Below are 23,468 nucleotides of genomic sequence, written 5' to 3' on the forward strand. Positions count from 1 at the left end.
TAAACTGAGCCAGACTCACTAAAGTCCTTCTCTTTATAAAGACAAAGCGCTAACTAAGAAGCTTCCTGACATGTGACTGTTGAAGCAAATCAACTTGCTTGAGGTTATGCCTCTAGATTTCACCTCATTTTAAAATTTATAGAGTTTAGAGCTGATCTGCACATTTAATAACTTACAGAATTCATCACATTTTACCCTTCATCTTAGACATACAGGCAACAGGTTGCTATTGGAATTTAAGGGGAAATAAAAGAAATGGTGACTCTAGAAAGGAAAGCAAACATTTGAATTCCAGAAGGTGACTCTATCAACAGCTCCCTACAGGTTGTTTAACGTCCTACAAATGGGCATCGTGAAGAACTTTTATCTTTATTGTTGCTATAACACACATTTATTAGTAGAATTACATAATGTATTGTAGCTCATTTTTTTCAATGTCCTCTTTCTTATATTTACAGAGAGAAGAGAGTCTGGGAAGGATCACTGAGATGGCTGAGTTGGTGAAGGCTTTCCAGTGAAGCCTGAAAGCCTGAGTTTAAATCCTAGGACCTACACGATGGCCAGAGAAAACTTGCACACTGTTCTGTAGCCTCTACATGGAAGGCAGAAGGCGAACATAAGGATGCACACACGGAAGAAAGGAGGGGCTGGAGAGAGAAAAGGAGAGTGAATGAGGGAACTGGAGGTGGTAGGTGGTCGTGGGTAATCACAGTCGTGCTTTTCTTACACGTTCAGTAGGGATAAACCTTTGTTTTTACATGCGTGCAAATTTTTGTTCCTTTTGAAAATCAAGTGAAAAGCTACTCAATGTTGATGCAACCTGGTTCTGGAAAGGTGGCTTAGGCTTTAAGAATACTTAATGCTCATCCCAAGTCCGGAGTCTAGTTCCCAGCACCCATATCTAGCAGCTTATACAAACTGACTGTGCCTCCAGTGCCAGGAGACTTGATACCCTCTTCAGGCTTCTGCAGGAACGTGTACTCACAGATATACATGTGTGTGTTCTCAAAATCTCTCTCTCTCTCTCTCTCTCTCTCTCTCTCTCTCTCTCTCTCTCTCTCTCTCATATTAATTTAGCATGTATAGCTCCATGGGAATCAGAACAATGACTTTTCTCAAGTATTCTTTGAGATGACCCCTCCTAATCCCTTTCTGTATTTATCTAGGGAGAAAAGTAATGGGAGATGTTTGCTCTTCAGAAGCATTACCTAGGTTTATTTACGGCAGTGTATGTTCCCATGCGTACCTCCCTATAAAAAAGACACATTGTTTACAGGCCACACAGGCTTTATCCTGCACATAGTAAGGTGTCAAGGGAAGGGTAAAACATACAGTGACACTTGAAGCAAACTTTCATTCTATGCTGGGAATACAACATACCACACACACCATATCATACTCACTTACCACAGAGCATGATTCTAACTGGACCACATGAAAGAAATTTAATTTTTTTTTGATGCTGAGAGATGGCTTCTAAAGAGATGTTTTACTAAAGAGACTGATTTGTTAGTACATGGACCTGAGTTCAAGTCCTCAAACCCAGGTAACAAAAGCCTGGTGTGGTTACACATGCATCTGCAATATGGACTGGGTAATCAGGATTAGGACTACTCAGTAACAAGCAGCCTTAGTTTACTTGGCAAATCCAAAATCAATAAGTGAACTGGTCTCAAGAAGAAAGTAGGGAGCATATGATGAGTGACATCTGGAGTAAACCACATGTGTATACATCTGTACACACATCTACACCACACATAGGAACATGTACATACCTGTGCTCAATGCACACACACATACACAAACATGCACAAAATCAGATTTTTTAAAATGGAAGCGTACTTTCAGTTTTGGCTGAACGGAATTGATTTCTATGTATTTTGGCTGATTTAACACTATCCATTATTGTTTCCACATACGTATTAATGTCCAAAGATGATTCCTGGCCTCCTGCTCAAGTTCAACATAGTCGTTCCATTAACATCAGCAAGTGTGGCTTCTTCTGTTTGCTTCATTTACTAAGATGCTTTTGAGAACTGTCAAAACAACTTCCACTCCTTCTATTCTTTGACAGAGTAAAAGACTCAGACTTGGCTTAACTTGTATAATTTCCCAAATGGATTGGAATTTTCTGGCAGACCCACTTAGTGTTTGGCTTCTGACATGACCTCAAAGAACCACAGATACCATCTGTTAAGAAAGACTTCATCTGCATTCCTGTCTAGGCTATGATGCCCTTTACTGGGCTGGAAGAACCTATCTTGATGAAATATCCTGTGAGTCATAGGAGATAACTTTTTCCCGAGAAAATTCTATGCCTTTTTTTGCCCCAGAGTGAACTCTGAAGTCAGGAACTGTCATCCATGATGAGCAGTAATAGAATATCTGTGATCTTCTTTTCATACCAGTTTCCTAAAGGTTTGATATAAATCAACACAAACATTTCACATGTAGAATATTAAGTTATTTTAGTCATTTTTGACGTTAGATTAAAAAAAAAAAAGTAGCTCTTTTGCTACAATACCAGAAAAGGAATACATTCTTTCCATTTGAGAAATAAGGAGTAATGTTGTAGATAAATGTTGGTTGGGACACTCATGTCTGCACAGTCAGCAGTGTTGGTCAAGACCACTATGCAAATCCTGGCGTCTCTTCATGCCAGTGTGATCTCTGACTCATGCACTGTCTCAACTATACAGCATCCTTGCCGTTCCAAAGTGTGGCTAAGGAAGGGACCCACTGGTCTTGGAAATTCTCTCCTATGTATTTTTGGAGTTTGTTTGTTTTTTGTTTTTTTGAGACAGGGTTTCTCTGTGTAGCCCTGGCTGTCCTGGAACGCACTTTGTAGACCAGGCTTATCTCGAACTCAGAAATCGGCTTGCCTCTTGCCTCCCAAGTACTGGGATTACAGGCATGTGCCACCACCACCCGGCTCTCCTATGTATTTTCAATAAAGTCTTCTCAGTACCTAAGAGGTACACTTTGGTTCTGAGCCCTCCGTGTTATAAGTCTTCAACTATCCCTGCAATCTGTGACATTCTCCATCCTGCTTTGCATCAGTATGCATCCTTCTCATTGATAAACAGCAATTAACAGGAAGCTGGTGTGATGCCTTAGCAATTAAAGGCACTTGCCACTTGAGTTTGATAGCCATGTCCAATGGAGTAGAAAGAAAGAAGCAACTTCCTCAAGTTGTTTGATGACCTCCACATGTACACACACACACACACACACACACACACACACAGAGCCACCGCTAGTACTCCCTGCCAATGAACATTTATTTCTAAAGATTTACCTACATTACATACAGATTTAACTAGTGTAACAAAATTCAGAATACAGACTGCACTTACATTAAAAAAGTGATTGACTATACTTTTAATTTGATGTATTGTGTGTGTCTATGTAAGTACAAGAGCCCATTGAGATCAGAGGAGGGCATTGGATCTCCCAGAATTGGAGTGACAAGATGTTGTGATCTATTCTACACAAGTAGATGCTGAACACTGAATTCAGGTCACTTGAAAGACTGTTCTTAACTGCTGGGCCATCTCTTCAGTCACATTTTCACATTTTACTGGGTTTCCCATTCACTCCCTTTTTAACACTTTATCAAAAATGGCAGAGAACTCAGGTGCCACAGTAACAGTGGAAATCTACTCATATGACTCCATAGTTGAAAGAAGTAAATAAAAACAAACTAAAAAAGGAACCTTGTCTTTTCACCTGCCACATTGTGATTTTGATTAGATATTTTATTTATTTGTATTTTAAATGTTATCCCCTTTCCTGGTTTCCCCTCTGGAAATCCCCCATCCCATCCTCCCTCTCCTATCCCACTCACGCACTTCTACCTCATCACTCTAGCTTTACCCTACACTGGGTCATAGAGTATTCACAGGACCAAAGTCCTCTCCTCCCATTGATGTCTAACAAGGCCATCCTCTGATACATATATGGCTGAAGTCATGGGTCCCTCCATGTGTACTCTTTAGTTAGTGGTTTAGTCCCTGGGAGATGGGGGGGGGATCTGGTCTATTGATATTGTTCTTACTATGGGTTGCAAACCCTTCAGCTCCTTCAGTCCTTTCTCCAATTCCTCCATTTGGGATGCTGTGCTCAGTCCAATGGTTGGCTGTGAGCATATTCCTCTCTATTTGTCAGGCTCTGGAAGAGCCTCTCAAGAGATAGCTATATCTGGTACCTGTCAGCAAGCACTTCTTGGAATCTGCTATAGTGTTTGGATTGTGTAGGATGGATTTCAAGATACAATTCATAGACCACATGAAGCTCAAGAAGGAAGACTCTTAATGAGTGCATCCTTTAGTCCTTCTTAGAAGGAGTAACAACATACTCAAGGGGGGAAATGCAAAGACAAAGTGTGGAACAGAGAATGAAGGAAAGGTTAGCCAGAAACTTCCCTACATTGTGATTCTTTATACAATTGATTCTTCCTTCTCTTTCCATCCTCACAGACACCCATGTGAGAAATCTGCTTTGTTCAGTTCTCATCTATAACACAGAGAACACTGCTAGGCTACTATATTTTTATGAACAGTTGCTCGAGGAATTTATAATTACTATACCTGATGTTTTATATGTAAAAAACATTTTATCATTATAGCAAGTACATGGCTTGTGGATTTGATTCTTTTGAATAAAAATTTGCTTTCTTTTTTGGCCCTTTCCTTTTGAAATTAAATATTCAAAGGATTACTTTAAGTCCCATGCTCTACAGATTGAGGGAACCTTAAAAGGATTAATTGTCAAAATTGAACACACAGCAGACATTTCCCCTCATGCAGTAGGTGTACACAATAATAAACTTCTACTTCTGTCATTAAATTAGTAAGAATAAAATTCACATGTAAAACAAACACCAGGTAGAAGCATTATTTTAGGCAAACTTCTTAGAAATAGATATGAAGATATGCATCAGTCTCTTGAACAGGTCATCTCTCAGAACTCTAATTCAATGATGGTCACAGTGTTATTTATTATGGAGAGGAACCTGCAAATTTCCTCATGTGCCATGACACATAAGCAAATATATGCTTTCCATATATACTGTAGCATAAGTGTGTGAAGTATTTTTCTGAAAACCCAGATCTCATGACATTTTATACCTCAATTACCTTTTCTCCACCAGAATGTAAAAGTTGGATTATAAATCTCTAATTATCATCACCCACAAAATCATTTAGAAAATAAAACTAGACCAGCATGTCAAAAAAAAAAAGAGTAATGATTTTTTTAATTTGGAAGAAAAATAATTTCTATACAAAAATGAAGCAAAGTAAACTGTTTTTAATTAGACTTTATTCTGTAATTTATTATTATAGCTGCACAAACCAGTGTAAGGAGTGAATTACATGTGAGGAATTTGCCGCATGATCTCTCTAGGTCAGTAACAAGCCCACGGGCAACATTTTCATATTCTGAGCATGGAAAATTGCCTCTGATGTCCAGGAGGCTTCCTTGAGAAAGAAGGCTCCACTTAGGCCACCCCTTTAGCCTTCTCCTTATTCTGTAGGGTTTATCCCAAGTGCTCAACATTGAAACCAGCACTTGGCCAGCTCTCAACCACTGAGCTGCATCCAGGCCTGTTATTTATTTAGTCATGTAAAAAACAAAAGATTCAAATCTTTATATACATCACATTAGCATGAAGGTATAATCCAGACTAAGGGTCAAGCATCATCTGTCAAAACACAATCAAACAGTGCAATAGATACTTGGTTAGAATTTCTGTACCATAGGTAAAATTTCCTAACAGAACAAACATTGTTGTTGTTACAAAAAAAAATATTTTTTTTAAAAGATTTGTTTTATTTTTGTATTTGTATGCTTTATGTGAGTGTATGCCTGTGTGAGTGTGTATATTGTACATGAAGTTGCTTACAGAGGTTTTAAAGATAATATGAGTCTCTGGAACAAATGTTACAGGTAGGTGTGAGCTACCTGATCCACCTGGTGTGGATGCCAATCCTGGAACTTCTGACAGAGTAGCAAGTGCTCTTAACAAATAAGCCATCTGAACCACAAACATCATCCCCTCTCCTCATCTCCCCTAAAATCTTTCCTCTCTTCCATTCTTTCTATATTTTGGGGGGATGGCGTTTGCCTGAGTTTTTGCATGTATGTAGAAGCCATTGAACAACTTTGGCTGTCTTTCTCTGTCATTCTCTACTCTATTACCTTGCAAAAGAGTCTCTCACAGATTCTAATGCTATGCTGACAGTCAGTAAGTTCATCCCAAGTATGTTCCTGTTTCCCTTCCTCAAACATTGGACACAAGAACACACATAATTGTTTATGTGCTCAATGAGCTTCAAAAGCAGACCCCTATGATTCTGCCCACTGAGCCTCCCCAGTCCTAAAATCAATTTCTTTATGCTAAACCTTGGTCTGGTTGAGGGCTTTCAAAAATGCATTGGCCTTTTGACTCTAATTATATTCTTCAGCCCTCTTTATGTTCAGAAACATTTAGGTCTTTTCCATTTGGCTAATGAAATGGTGTAGCTCTCCAGGCTACACTACTACCTGTGATCTAGCTTTTTCCTTGCACAATCTTTAACTGTTTTCTTTTTGAAAAATGCAACACCAAAGCAATGCAAAGTTAATTAGTGTTAACTCCAATTAGGAATCCACACACTGCTTTGTTCGCATAATCAGAAAGTGTAGCTCTAGGATGTACAATGGTCCCTTTTTCTTTATTGTTTGAAGTCTTGGGATTTTTCATTTACACTAAGAATCAAACAAGTTATTCTGTATTTGATGTTCTTCAGAATGGACACAACTAAACAGAACAATCTGTCCCTTCTGGTTCAGCACCGTGGCAACAACTCTATAGTCTGTGGTATTTCAAATATGACATATTTGTTGCAAAGACATAGCTTTTTCCCTGAGTAGGTATTAGTATGATGGATGTCAAAAGGTAGACTACTATGTTTGGGGGATTAATGGAAGGCACTGGGATTTAACCTAGACAACAATCATCTCAAGATACCCTTGTCCTTTATTTAATATGGGCAACTATCCATCTGCATTAAAAATAACAAAATAGGACTGCCACATCCACACTGAGTTCTGTGGTGTCCTTAGGGACACCGTTGCTATGTGGGTCCAATTCTGGCTTCCTGCTGCCCTATTGTGGCAATAGAGTAAGATGAGGATAAATATCTAATAGAAAAAAAAAGTCTGATAGAAGACGGATTTGAAATCTTTACCCACTGGAGCTACATGTAACAAAACTGTGTGTTTAAACAATGCCTACTTCTTCAGAGGCTTAGTATCTCTTTCTATTCCTGTCTTTGTGTCTCTGTTCCAATTCTTTGTTCCAGGACAGTAGAAGCTGGAAATCTGGGCAGGTGTGCAACCTCTACCTATAATTCTTTGATGTGAAAAGTTTTTATTTCTGCAATAAAATGTACTTATCATTTCCATTTTGTGGCAGGCTAAGACGGAAGAGTCTGTGAACAGAGGTTTGGAGAAATCTACATCATCTACTAAACCTTCTGCAAAGTTCATTAATTGATGTGAACTTCAAGGAGCAAATGGCACCAGAACCAGATTAAATCTTATCATAGTCTCTATTTAGCCTCAAATCCTAGCCATTTCTTTCCCAGCTTGAGGTCTGATCTAACATAACTATCAGGTGAAAACTTTTGGAATGTATTAACTTAAGAAAATGTTATTTTGGTTGAACTCTAACAATAGGTGTAACTATAATAATTTGGAACTAAAGCAGCTTGTTTCTCTAGATTCATGTCTTAGGGCCACCATGACCCATGACCCACAGGATTAGCTTCATTACCTGACATTTTTTTAACTGAGCATCAGTAGGATTACCTTCAGCAATGGCTAGCTAGCTATGGGTTGAAACAAGTCAAGGAAACATTTAGGTTCCTATTCAACATTCTGCCATGTGGGCCTGAGTACTCCCAAGAACTTCTAATAAGCTGCTGTTTCCTCCTCTATAGCAGTATTATCTCTAAATCAAATTCTTACCTTAAAAGGTCAGTCTGGCTCATCATTGCCCTTGAACTTCAGACCCAGAGCCTTTCACTGTTAGTTTGGACTGAACTACACCTCAATTACGCATGATATTAATTCTATATTTTATTAAAAGATCTCATCTTCAATCCTGTCATTTTTTATTTTATTTAAACTCTCTCCTCTCCCCCCTCTCTCTCACACACACACATACTCACACAAGCTATGAAAACAGGACAGGCTTATGTAGGATAAGCAGTGGTTGCCAAACTTACAAAACAAGCTCTTTCCTTATGACTGCTCAGCTGGCTTCTAAGCTACCTCATTTCAATAGCATTCATCTTGCAATCTATATTTAACTTTGAGGGTGTTACCTTCTTGTAGTCACAGTCTACACTCCAAGAGATACAGACTGGCCACCTGTTATGAGAAGCTAATTAAAGTAAATAAGTTATGGTGGTGAGAAATGACTCTTCATTAAGAGTGAATGCTGTTCTGGAAAATTTACTTAATAACCACATTGACAAGAGAAAAAAGAGATCCAGTGACCCTCAAGGTCCATCCTGAGTCCTACAGTGAATTTGAGGTTTAAATAAAGAAATATTTATATGCACATTTAAGTTGGCCTAGTCAAGGTGTGGTCCCTCAAACCACTGACTTGTTATTAACTGAGCTTCAGAATTATCCTATGAGGTGGTCCAACAAATTCTAAATCTCTTTGTGGGAAAGAAGTAGCCCCTCTGACTGGAGGGTTTTTGCTCTTTCAATATGACATTTATGGGAAAATTCTCAATTCTTGTGACAATTTTTTAAAAAATTTTCTAGCCAGATTGAGAGATATAAGCATTTTAAAAATCGTGTCTGCAAGGTAATCCCATTGCTTACTATACTGAGCCTTTATACAGTTCAGCTGCTCGGTCTCTAGATGGATGATAGCCAAAACAGCCATTCATTGGCCAAAAGAGTCAGCCATGACTCCCATCCCTCAACCTCCACTGTTTATCATATCACTTTCCACCTGGTGGCACAGCTGTTACAGTGCGACAGAGGACAATGGGAGAAATAATTGATGAGGTTTAAGGGTGGATTATATTTTAAGGCATTGCAGACACCACCTGAATCTGCCAAATCACCACTCTGGGAAAAGCCAGATGTCATGCCATGTGGACATTCAAGTGGCCGATGGCGAGGCTCACGTGAAAACCACTGAGACTCTGGGCTGGCAGCCAGTTCAACTTGTCAACTATGTGAGTAAAGGAGTGACGATGTCCTTCCTTCAGCTCAGTCAAGGCACATGATGGTCACAGCAGCCACCTCAGTCACTCACAGAAAGTGTATCATGCTGTCCCTCTAAAGCCAATTTCTTCAAGAATTCTAGATTCAAAGCATTCATATTCATGATAATCTACTGTTTGGGGTCAGTAGTATTGTATGAAGTCAATACTGGACAGCCAGTCCTGTTTGACAGTGACAGTATTTTGCTAATGTAGTATTTTATTGTATCCTCTGTAACATTAAAGTGATCTATGATAAGATGAATCATAATGAGTAATGTGTGTAAGCTTAGGAAACACTGAATATATTTTCTTCTACATAATGAATTATAATATATTCATTTACTAAAATTTCTGTGATCAGAGCTGATAAGAGATGGCTCAGTCAATAAAACATTTCTTCTACAAGCATGAGGGCTTCAGTTTGTATTCATGGCATTTATGAAAAATGCTGGGAATGCTCATATACAAATCACGAATTCCAGCACTTGGAATGTAGAGACAAGCAAATCTTTAGTCCTTGATAGCTAGATAGTCTACCTGAACTAGTGAGTTCTAGATTCAGACAGATTTTAGATTTCAATAAATAAAACAGAAATGTGGTTGAGGAAGATATAGGACATGGACCTTTGGCCTCAACATGCTCACCTGTTTATACACACACACACACACACACACACACAAAGAGAGAGAGAGAGAGAGAGAGAGAGAGAGAGAGAGAAACACACATAAATATACAGACATATACACACATGTATGATATACTGGAATTTACATGCACACAGTTAGGGATTTAGTTAACTAATATAAATCTATATATTTATATATGTAGATGGCTTTCATAGCAATGCTTATATTAAATCACTTGACTGATATAACTTATGCAAACCTATACAAGCAGATCATTTTCAGATTTCCCACATATCCCTAAACCATAAAAACTAGAACTGGACTGGTAAGATGGTTTAGTGTGTAAAGGCAATTGCTGCGAAATTTGAAGTCTCAAGTTTGATATATTAGAAGGACAGAATAGACTCCTACAAGTGGTCCTTTGACTTATACATGCATCATGTCATGAATAATTGCCTATGTACATACCCGTAAAATAAATAAACGTAATGTATATTTAATAAAAATGACAAATCCTATCTCAAACTAATTGCTTCCATTTGGGATGAACTGATGAGTATGTGAGTAGCTAGTTCAAAAAAGGCAGAGCAGCTTCCAAGACACTTCTTCAAATTCTCCATTCCTCTCCTTCAGCTATACGTTTCTTTACCTACTTATTTATACATAGGAACAAGTATATGAACTATACAAACATTGTTCCTTTATTGTATTACCAACTTGCTTCAAACAATGAGAAAGTTTTGTAGGCCAACAATTTGGCAACAGCAGCTAGAAACAGGAGAGAGATGACAAGATTTAAGGATGAAGAAGCGGTTTCAAGTATCCAAAAATAGACTGTACTTCCCCTAATATTGTTATCGTATGTGTTTGTGAATATCTTTGAAGGCACACATGTACATACAGGCTCTATAAGGACCTACTCGACCATTCTCTACCTTATTCCTTTAAGATAGTATTTCTGAGACTGGACCCAGACTGGCAGAGAGCCAGCCAGCCCAGTATCCTCCAGTTTCCACCTCCACTCTCCTAACACAAAAGCATAGCCATAACTGCTTTTATAAGTGGGTTCTTGGGGTCTAAAATCAGGTACTAATCCTTGAACAGAAAATACTATTATCCACTGAGCCTTCTCCCCAGGTCTCTTTGTAAGTTCATCATTAACAGGATTAGTCAAAATAGCACTACACCCCAAATGTATGAAGCTTAATGGCCTAGACAATCCCATGGCCAGACTCTACTCCCACAGACTTCTTAAAGATGTCTGTGTAATTGTAAAGCACTGAAGTATTAAGATCCAGAATTTAATTAGATAATTCACTAGAGAAGAGTTACTTTTTCAAGCAGTAATGCGTGCCTGATTCATTTTACAGCAATTACTTCTTAGTTAAAATAGATATTTATCATAAAGAGGACTTTGTCTATAGATCTACAGGGTAGTGTAGATGCAGCCAAGTCTGGATAGCAGCAAATACACTCTACAGAGCATGGAGTGGATCAAACAGAGAACAGCATGCCATAAGTAGCAGACCTACCTGTATATGATGTTGTGTGCATGTAGGCAGGACACACATTCTCTCTCTCTCTCTCTCTCTCTCTCTCTCTCTCTCTCTCTCTCTCTCTCTTTCTCTAATTTATGATAAAATAATCTAGTTTAAATTGTTCAAAATATTTTCAATTTATGTCATTTAGATAGTTATTATTTAAGGAATAATTTGAAGTATAAAGATGAATAATGCCTAAGCCTAGAAAAATATCACAATTACCATTTGGGTATCCAAAATAATGTAAGTCTGGTTCTATGAGATGTTTTTTTTCAGATAAAAGTGCTTCCTACCAAGACTGACAATCAGGAAACCACATTATATACATAATATTGACTCTTAATAGCTAACGTGTGCCTTCTGCTTGTACATTATGACATATATATGCACTCAAACACAAATAAGATACAATGAAAATTAAAACTACAGAATATGCAATGGAAGTTTCATTAACTTTAATCAATTAGAATTCAATTTATAATAAATGTAGTATTTGGGATTATAATTTTATATGTTCCCAGATTAATCCTTGATGGTTTTTAAATTGATGTTCTAGTGACAGAAAGGCCAATGAAGCTGAAACTAGAAGGGTAGACCCACCCCCACTCCAGAGTAAAGCCTACAAATAAAGTGGCAAACTTCTCTGGTCCTGCCTTCTCCTTAGAGTATGGTATTGACATCCAAGTTCAGAGAGTTCTGTGAAGTTTAGGATGATGCACAGTATTCCCATTTGGGTAGGTCAATTTGAGTACTCAGCAGTTTTCTCTGTCTTCTATATACTTGCTTCAGTAGTGGTAAAGGAAAAGTCAGGTCACACACAGTCAAAAGTGAGAGAAAAGGAAAACTTGTAATAGACATAACCTGTTACACATGTCCATCCTTTCACATCCAACATCAGCAGTGGAGTGGATCACTCATGGTATCTAGAGCAGTACAGAATACAGTAGTAAGAAGAATTGATCGATCATAGAACTGCTGAGAACCATGGATAAGAAAATTTGATAAGAAAGAATATACTTCATAAGATATCAAATACAAAATTATCAAAGCTAAGCAGAGATATTTAGACAGTGATCTCCAATGTAAGTGGCTAGAATGTAGTTCTAGAATGAAACTTTGATATTTTAACCCAGATGATAGTTGCATGGACATGTTTGCTTGACAGAATCCCTCAGGATATAGTTAAAATACATGAATGAATGTTCTTTGATGAGCTGGGGAGATGGCTCAGTGGATAAGAGCACTGACTGCTCTTCTGAAGGTCCTGAGTTCAAATCCCAGCAACCACATGGTAGCTTACAACCATCCATAATGAGATCTGACTCTGTCTTCTGGAGTGTCTAAAGACGGCTACAGGGCACTTACATATAATAAATAAATCTTTTAAAAAGGTTTTTGATATGTCTTACATACCCATAAATATTTATGCATTGACATCTTAATACAAACTTGTATTTCCTTCTAAAGTCAAAGCCTGAACCCTTCTGTGACATGTGATTCTAATTACATTTTTTTATTTACTTATTTTAGTGTACGTGTTTGCACATGTGTGTACATGTGTGGGTCCAAAACCTCAAGGAATATCTGTAAAGTTACGATGACAATACACATGAATATGGTCTTTCCCTTCAATGTGTGGATCCATTGAACTCAACTCAGGTTATCAGCTTAGTGGTAAGTGTCTTTGAACACTGAGCAATTTCCAGCCCTATACATATTACATAGAAAAACTATGCATATTCCCTCTACCTTCATTTTGTGGCTCATGGCCTTAGTGTGTTCCATTGTTTCCTGCCCTGTCAAAAACTTGTTGTTGGACTTTGGAGAGCCTCAGGTCTCTAAATTCAGCCTATCAGCTTAAATATCAGACTGAGCTGCTTTGTCTAGATAGCTTATATGTCGCAAATGCAGGTGTTTGTTGTTTTTTTCCACATAAAAACTGGTTCTGAGGACTTCCTAGGGTCCAAGTTTTGGATCCTGATTCCTGTCTGCATTAGTAATTAGTCTTGGAGTGTCTATTGATCAATAATCGACACCTGACAGATTGGTGTCTGAGTATGTGGCTATTTCCTGGACCCTAAGAATATGTAAAGCTAATCTGTAAAAATAAGCAGCAATTTGGAAGGATGAAGTAGGTCAGAGAAGAGCTAAGCTTCATACAGCAATAGGTGGGCATACAATTCAGGAACACAGGGATGTGAAACACTAAAGAAAAACAACAGAGAGACAGAGACAGAGACAGACAGAGAGGGGGAATGGAGGGAGGGAGAGAGAGAGAGAGAGAGAGAGAGAGAGAGAGAGAGAGAGAGAGAGAGAGAGAGAGAGAGAGCACGCCTGCCTCTTGGCATATACTTTTGAAACCTCAAAGTCCATTTTTAGTGATACACTTTCTCTAACAAAGACACACCTCATAATCTGTGTAATCTTTTCAAATAATTCAACACCATGATGATGAAGCATTCAAATATATGAGCTAGTATGGGGAATTCTTATTCAAACATCCACAGGAATATTCAATATTACCACTTGGAGCAAACTGATATTGGACATCCTGGAAGACAGGCAAGTGCTCCACAGAGGTAAGGATGAGATATTCATGGCCTGATAACTCAGTGTGTTTAGTATATGATCCACTTTTCTATTTTTAACCTGTCTCATTCACAAATCTTTAAAATTCTACAAGATTACCCTTAAAAATTAATATGTAAACAAGTTAAAAAATTGTACTCATCTATTCCTGGGAACTCAAATTAGCAATAAGTTCAAAGATTTTTATATGATTTACATAGTTGATGAAATAAATTGAACCTGGATTTTTATAAATTTTAAGTTTGAGGAAAAAAATTCAAATACATCTTTTCACTAATTAGATGTTTTCATTTTGAGTTAATTATAAATTCATATGTAGTTATAAAACGTGCTTAGATAGAAATACCACTTATCCTTCTGCTAGTTTCACCTAATGTGCAAGAGCTGGCAATAATGCTCTGTAGGTAGAGAGGCTTGATACCTGGTGGCATGGTCTCTAACCCTGTGACACATAGGGTAGAAAGAGAACTGATTCCTGCAAGTTGTCCTCTGACCTTCAAACACATACATTTCCACATGCAGACATGTGTAATAAATGAATAAAATATGAAATTTAAATAATTCTAAATAATAACCAAAAATTTTTATAAACATTATTGTATAAAAATCCAGGGTACTGACGGAGTCAAGACCCAGAACATTTTCCTCCCCAGTAAGTGCACACAAATTCCTACACAAAATAAAGAGAATTATTCTCACTATTCTCCTATGCCTTAAAAATTCTTTCTCTCTATTTTCATCTTTCATCATTCTTTTTCCAAGAATGCTATATAAATGAAAGCATACAATCAGTAGATTTGGGGATTGAATTTTAAAACTCATCTGTAACTTGGAGAGTCACCCATAGTCTTGAATATCTCTTTTCCCTTTCCTTTATATTTCTGAATTGTATATTATACATGGTTCTATAACCATTTAACTGTTTAATAACAAAATAATATCTGGGTTATATAAGGTGATAAGCAGAGTCTTGTATATTCCCAACTTGTTAAAATTTCTATGTTTCTAAGAACTTTGTACTCTGTATCCTCTTCCTCTAAATCTTGAATGCTGGGAATATAGGCATGCACCACAATGCTTTATTTATGCCATAGTTGGTGATTAAATACCAGGGCACTCTATCAACTGACTGAACTGTATTCAAGTCCCCCAAATAATAAATAAAAATAAAAGTACAGAATTTTAAGCCAATCATTTGCTACATAGTGAGACCTGTGTTAAAAATTAATAAGTAGGGACTGGAGAGATGGCTCAGGGATTAAGAGCACTGACTGCTCTTCCAGAGGTAGTTTTTTTTTCCAGTGACATGGAACTTAAGTTCATACAGAGCTATTAAGTACATACTATAGCAGTATTTACTATTTATTTGCCTTTTTTATTTCTTTATCTTGTTATTAATTTTAAAATAGAATATATATATAGACATATATTCATATTTATATAGACATATTCATATATATACACACACACACTACACACATATATATGAGTACATTGTAGCTGTCTTCATACACAACAGAAGAAGGTATTGGTTCCCATTACAGATGGTTGTAAGCCACTATGTGCACCATGTGGTTGTTGGGAATTGAACTGAGCACCTCTGGAGCAGTCAGTAGCAAAATATTGAAGTGATGTAACAATATTGAGGTGATCTAATTTTTCTTTGCTCTTGCTTCATTTGTGGCTAACACTATTTTTGTTTTGTTTTGTTTTAATTGATCATTTTTATAGGTATGTGGTGACTGAGGTTATTTGAGATTAGTAGGTTCTACCAGTGTTAATAGTTTTGAAGTGATCAGTCACACAGATAGCATTTTTCAATTTCTTCTTGGGTGTGGGTTCTTTTTCTTTTCAAATAGTTGTTTTCTCTCTGCTGTTAAGTTTTCCTCTTAGATCATCTCCATGAGTTGGTTTGATTAGTTACCTTTCTGTTGCTGCGATAAAATAACATAGTCAAAAGCAACTTGTGAGGAACCACCAGACTGATTTCCATAGTCTTGTGCCAGCTTGCAATCTCACCATCAATGAAGAAGTGTTCCTCTTTTTCCACATTCTTGCCAGCACCTGCTGTCATCTGAGTTTTTAATCTTAGGTATTCTGGCTGGCATGAATTTTCCCTGGTGAAATCTCAGGGTTGTTTTGATTTGCATTTTTCAGATGACTAAGGATGCTGAACATTTCTTTAGGTACTTCTCAGCCATTTGATATTCCTCAGGTGAAAATTCTTTTTTAGCTCTGTACCCCATTTTTAATAGGGTTATCTGGTTCTCTAGAGTATAACTTCTTGAGCTCTTTGTATATATTGGATATTAGCTCTCTATTAGAAGTAGGATTGATAAAGATCTTTTCCCAATCTGTTGGTTGCCATTTTATCCTATTGACAGTGTCCTTTGCCTTACAAAAGCTTTGTAAGGGGTAATTGTATGAGGTTTTGAGTGACCCCAACTCAATGTTTTTAGACCCCTAAACAACTAGCCCAGCACAGAGTCACTTGTTTTTCTGCTTTCAGCTTGAGAAAGACAGCCCACCCTATTCTAGTTCCAAGGTTTAACTATACAATGCATGAAGGATGTTTGCTCCAGATAATCTCTAACCTTTCTTAAGGCATAAACTATTGCCTGACTTCCTCATTCTGTACTTCCCCATTCCAAGCACGATTTGTCCTCTACCCCTTGCTTTGTGATTTTCCCCCTTTAAATACCCCTGACTTCAGTTGCACAGGGTCCCACAGTCCTCTACCCTTGCGCAGTGTGCAACTGTGGACCCCAGAGCTCTGGAATAAAAAAAATCCTCTTGCTATTGCATTGAGACCATTTCTTGCAAGTGATATAGGTATTGCCTTTCGAGGCATGGGGTGCTGGAGCGCCCTTGTTTTTCCGGTCTTATAGTCCCATTTGCCAATTCTTGATCTTAGAGCATAAGCTATTGGTGTTCTGTTCAGGAAATTTTCCCCTCTGCCCATGTTGGGCCAAGCACAAGATCCCGAATGGAGGAACTATAGAAAGTCCTGAAGGAGCTGAATGAGCTTGCAACCTCATAGGAGGAAAAAAAAATAAGAACCAACCAGTACCCCCTAAACTCCCAAGGACTAAACCACCAACCAAAGAGTACACATGGACGGACCCTTGGCTCCAGCCTCATAGGCAGAGGATGGTCTTGTTGGACATAAAAGAGAGGAGTCCCTTGATCCTGAGAATGCTTGCTGCCCCAGTATAGGGAATGCCAAGGAAGCAAAGGTGGGTAGATTGGTGAGCAGGGGGAGGGAGGATGGGATAGGGGTTTTTGGAGGGGAAACTAGGAAAGGGGATTGTTGTATTCTGTAGCTGCCTGTAGCTACGACAAACTGGTTTCCTGGAACAGAAGCTGAAGGATGGATGGGAAGGGGCCAAAAGAATGAGGCCAGGATGATAGTTTGAGGATTGAGGCCCCAACTTTAATTGAGGTCAGACCTTTTAACATTTTGGGCAAGCCCCTCCCCCACAGCTTCTGGGCTGAGTTCTGGGGAAGTGGTCTGGCAGTCCTTGGCTCCACTGCTCAGGCAGCTGGGTGGGTCATCTGCTTAATTCAGGATTTCATGGACCTGGAGGAACAATGAACTTCACCTTCACTCTGAGCACTCCACCCTAGGTGGAGAGGGATCCTGACTAGCACAGGAATCCATGCCCAACAAAGGCTGGGAGAAATTCACCTTGACCAATGTCAAGTACACTCTGAGCACTCCACTCTAGGATAAAAATTCCTACTGTAACCTACTTCCCTATTATGCCCTAAGGACAGATTCCTGCCTGAAGCCCTTGTCCTTGGCCAATGTGAAGTTCCTACCACGAGGCTTGACACCCCAATATGGCTCTGTACAGGGGATAACATTTGAAATGTAAATAAAGGAAATATCTAGTTTTAAAAAACAACTTGTGGAAGAGAGCATTTATTTGGCTATGTTTTTAGAAGCATAAGTGTCTGTCATTGTAGGAAATCATAATAGTGTGCATTAGCCATAGGGGCTGAAGTAGAATACATCTTAAACTCAAACAGAAATCCAAGAGAAAAAAATGAAGTGAACATTACTAAATTATAGAATTACAAATCCCACTGCCAGTGACATACTTCCCACCTCCTATGCAGCTCCAAATAGTACCATCAAATGGGTACTGAATGTTCAATACCTGATGCTGTGGGCGACATCTGCCAATCAAACCACCATGTGGATCCTTTATCAAATATGCTATTGCTGATATTTCTCTTAGGTTTTAGCTTGAATTTTCAATTATTAGAATGCAGCTTTGCATACGATGGAAGATATCAATTTCATAAACTTTACTATTAGTGCATAATATAAGGATTGTTTTTCCTTAGTCCTAGACCCTAGAGACAATTTGGAGCAATTTTACTGTTTCTTTTCTCACTATCTATAAATTTATATTTGTATTCATTCTGAATTCACATGAGATGAAGTTAGTGTATATGACATTTTTGTTTATTATTTTTCTGTTCTTTTGTTTTGCTTCCCTTTTTCCCATTTCAATTTTTTCTATTCTACTTAAGAAGCCTTTGTTACTTTCCATGTATGTATTGTACGTGTGTTTGAGTGCACATCAGTGTAGATGATATCAGAGGAAAATTGGTGTGAGCCAGTTCTCTTCTTCTACTATATGGGTCCAAGGGCTCAAATTCAGATTATCAGGCTTGGTGGCAAACATCTTCACCCAGTAAGCTATCTTGCAGGTCTCTTGTTTTCTTTCTGCCTATGGATATCTAATCCCTCCAGCACCATTTGTTGAAAAGACTGTACTTTATTCATTGAAGAGTTTTTGTACTCTACTAAAACTTACTTGCCTACATTCATGAGAAGCCATTTCTGAGTTCTAGATTCTCTGCTATTACTATTAATGTTTATCTTGTGGACAGTTCTAGTCTTAATTTTGACAACTGCTACCACATTCTAACATACCAATGTTCATTGGGTCAGCAAGCTGGATCTGCAGGTAAAGGCATTTGCCAACAAGTCTGAATTTAATATTTGGAACCTAGATAGTAGAATGAGAGAAGAAATCCCATAAACTGACTGCCACACAAGTACCAACACACACACACACACACAAACACACACACCACATATATCTAAACATAATCAAAAAATAAAATTTCATTATTGCTTTTATATAGCAGGCCAAATTTAAATTCTTTTAGATAGCATTATTTTTTTAACCTTAGAATGTATTTTATTATGCTTTCACACATTTAAAAAAACATGTTTTTCTCACTTTAACAAGAACCTTATAAAATCTGCAAATGAAAGGAACACAAAGAAAGCACCAGTCAGCCAAAAACACAAAGCAAGTTAACAGGGAGATAAGCTTGTAATGATAATGTTACCATCTTTTTCAGAATAATTTATTTTTCAGTATAAATATAAACTTTAAAGATACACATCAGATGTACACTCCAAAAGGCTAATGCATTAAACAGCAAGTCTCCTGAACTGTGAAATGTCATGTGTCCGAAGGCTTTTGATGCGTTATATGAGGCTTCCTGCCTTAACTCCATAAATTTTTATTGTCTGTCCTAAAGCTCATAAAACTTCCTTGAGTAATCTCCCATCATTTATTCACTGTAGAAACTAATGTGCCGAATTGCCTGTTAACACTTACTTTGCTTTTTAACTCTGCAAATTATATCTATGTACAAAATACTCACTTGCTTTATGTATGTTCTAATTGTACTCTAAAGCTGGAGGAGAATAATAAAGCAGTGACTGAGAAAAGATTATGATAGTTGGTTAATGTTCATTTAGTTTGATGTTCTACTTTCTGACACTACATGGATGACATCAAATGCCATCAACAGTGCTTGGTAGACAGCTCAGTGGAAAAAAGCACTGGCCATGAAAACCTGAAGACCTCACTTTAAATCCTCAGAATGCCAAGAAACCTGACACACAATACAAAGTCTGTGACTTCATTGCAGTGGGAGCAGAAGACAGGAAAATCCACAAGTGCTCATAGACACTATTTCTGGTGCATAGAAACAGATAAAAAGCAAGAAATTCTGTCTTAAAGAAGGTTGAAGTAGAGGAGTAACACACAGGTTGTTGCTGATATCTACATTCCCTGTCATGCATATACTTCACATATACATAACAGAGATACTTTTAAATTACCACCAGCTAGAAAAGTATTTCAGTGTGTGAAGACCTCACTTGTCATATTGTACAAGAAGATACTTCAGATTCCACACAGTTATCAGTAAAACATTAACATTAGCAACCACAACAACCACAACCACAACCACAACAACAACAACAACTCTAAATCCTGGCTTGCCAACATGGCTCAGTGAATAAAAACACTTGGCACTAAGACTCTTGACCTTAGTATTTTAATTCAGTCTCTAGGACCCATATGTCAGGAAGAGAGAATCCACTCTCTATCTGTCCCTCTGATCTTCACTCATATTATTTAAAACATCAGTGCCTACACACAACACACACACACACACACACACACACACACAATGAAAACTTTAAACATATTACCAAAGCATATACTGACTATTATTTGAAACAGTGTTCTCTTTGTGTATACATCACAGCCCAGGACATATATAGTAAGAAAGTCTCTGACCTACATTCCACTGACACTGAAAACATGCATGCCTCTGTCTCATTTGCTAATGCCTCATGTACTTAAAACTCTCACCTGACATATTGTTCCAGTTATTTGCTAGTCAACTATCTTGACTTCAACCTTGTCCTTACCAAAGCCACAGTCAACATGCCTGAGCACTTTTAAGTTTAAATGTAAACTTCTGTTTCAGTGTCCACAGAGAAAGAATCCAGTAGTAGCACTCAAGTGCCTTTACCTGCTTGACGTCATATGCCAGGAGAACATACTTTAAATCTGGGGAAAGTGAGTGTCTGGATGCTTTAAATGTTACCTAGAAGAACCAAAAGAAAGAAATGATTATTTTACAGAGACGAATAACTGAACGTGTAAGTTGAATATTGATATCAAGTATAAGATAAATCTCAATTTGTCAACATAATCTGAAATGGATACTTTCATTCTTCTGAAAATTAATTTTGTTAACTCTGTCATAATTTTATGCAATATAATTTAGAATAGTACACCCCTCAAATTAACTTTTGTCACAATTTTCCCTTCCACCTTCCCATCCTTCTGCTCAACATTTAGTTCATTCTCTCTTTTGTTTTCCCATTCAGTCCAGTTTGTGAAGGCAATCTGTTTTGGATATGAGACCTGTCTGTCATGTGGTTGACATAAAAATGATATCATAATTTCAGGAAGCTTCTTCTCTCCCTCCCAACAGCTATCATATACATATAGCTCTTTAACCAGTGGAAGGTTTCTTGCTCACTCTCTTCTCTCGATTCTGTGATTTTTATCTGGCTTGAGTTAGTGTTGGTCTGGTGTATATTGTCATAATCACTGTGAGTATCAATACTGATGAATGTAAAAGGTTTTAAAAATCATTTCCAACAGTTCATTACAAAACACATGAAAATAGCCATTTTATATGCTAATCCTTAAAAACCAATATTTTATGATCAAGGAAAAAATAGAGCATGGGGGGGTGGATAATGCTCTTCTGGTACAGTTCTTTATGTACATGCAGAAAACCCTGGACTCCATCTCTGTTAAAGCAAAAATGGACAATGGAGGAATAGAGACTGAAGAATCACGAGTTCAGGTTCATTTCAACCATTAAGCACATTGTCAACATATTGTTCTGAAATGTATACTTTCATTCTTTTGAAAATTAATTTTAATTCTTGAGAACTTCTTACAATGTAATGTAACCATAGTCTGGGCTATATGAGATTCTGTCTCAAACAAAATAAAAAATAAATGTTGAGTCAGGTGTGGTGGCTCACAGCCATAAATCCAGACCTCGGGAGATAGAAGCAGAAGGATCACTTTCCAAATTTGTTGTCAATCTATGCTTTAAGTGATGTCCAGCTTGGGTTGCTCAGACACCCTCTGTCTTCTTCTTTCCCTTGCACACCCCTCTGTCTGTGTATTGCTCTCCATACAAACGTGTTTGTGAGATGTATATTTTTATTTGATACACACATGCACAAATACAAACACTGACTGTGTTGCCCTCTATATGTATTTGTGAGATATATGTTTATTTTTGACATACACACACACACACACACACACACACACACACACACACGTATCTCAAATGCATATGTGCCCATATGAGTTTAAATTTGTAAAGGATCATTGGAATTCTGAAATATCCTCAATGATTTTATAAGTGTATATCTTGTTACTAGAAATAAAAATACAGTATTAAAATTCTCTGTGCTGCCATTTTCTCACTGTTTTATTTTTCCTCTTTACTTCCTTGAGCATTTGTATTTAAATATCCATCAAAAACAAACTTTTTTTAAAGGGAATACTCAAGGTAAAACAGATACAGTACCAAAACAGATATAGTACAATATGTTACTATTTTTGATATCAAACAATTACTGTAACTATTGTGTACCTAATAGATTCTGAGTTTGCCATTTAAGAATTGAATAGGCCTTGTGACAGAGGTAATTTAAAATGTATGATGATAGTTAAATACATAAAAGTTGGAGAAATGGTACTACATAAAATAAAGGCATTTGTTTTGGATCAAAGGGGAAGACAGGAAAAAATTTTTTGAGTTTACAGGAACAAAAATAAATAGTCTGAGTTACTTTGAGCAAACTAGTTTGTTTGCATGGTATTTGTAGAGACATGCCTATGCAAATAACTTTGTACATCTTAGTTCAAAGTAATGTCCACACAAAGCTCTCTAAGGAAAATAGAAGGAAGAGATAGGTTTCTCTTCTTCCCTTTTTTGCCCCTATCCCTTTGCTTCTCTTCCAATGGTACCTCATCATATGGGAAGGAAAGAGTTGCATTCCATCTGTGGAACTTTAAGTCTCACTCATCCCAATTATTATATTTGAATTAGTACAAGGACAAGAACCAACTAATCCAGTTAATTCTGCACAATTGAAGATTAAAGGAGTTTCTGGGAAATAATAATATCTATGAGAATAATGATGTATTCCAAATCCAGGACAGAGACTTCCATGGTCAGGACCTTCCCTATCTGACATTTCCTTCAAATCTTGTCATCTGTCTCTGCATTTTTGTCCTTTGTAATGAATTCAAAGGACAAAGGAATGGTGAGATTTTAATGGTGAGATTTTTATGCATTGTTTTCAAGAACAAAATTACAGTTTAAGAGTATTGCCTTTATTTTCATCTCTGGAATTGTACATTCTCTATAAAAATATAAGAAGTAATCCAGTAGGAGGTGTCAAGGGAGTTTTGTTCAAAGACTAAGAAGATCTTAAAAAAGAAGTAGGAACAATGAATAACCGTGAAAACTTAATCAGTCAGTTCCAGTCACCTTCTCTGTAAAGCAG

The 23,468-nt window shown here is 37.4% G+C and overlaps 1 protein-coding gene across 1 annotated transcript in view; it reads right to left on the minus strand.

Moving 5' to 3' along the window:
* Dpp10 (dipeptidyl peptidase like 10) overlaps positions 1–23,468 on the minus strand; it is a 794,281-nt gene that overhangs the window by 351,339 nt on the left and 419,474 nt on the right. The window contains exon 5 of the mRNA XM_052200993.1: positions 20,891–20,965. Coding sequence (XP_052056953.1) covers positions 20,891–20,965 — 75 coding nt within the window. The remainder of the gene's footprint in view (positions 1–20,890; positions 20,966–23,468) is intronic.

This window comes from Apodemus sylvaticus, chromosome 12 (genome assembly GCF_947179515.1).
Source record: "Apodemus sylvaticus chromosome 12, mApoSyl1.1, whole genome shotgun sequence".
Taxonomy (NCBI): domain Eukaryota; kingdom Metazoa; phylum Chordata; class Mammalia; order Rodentia; family Muridae; genus Apodemus; species Apodemus sylvaticus.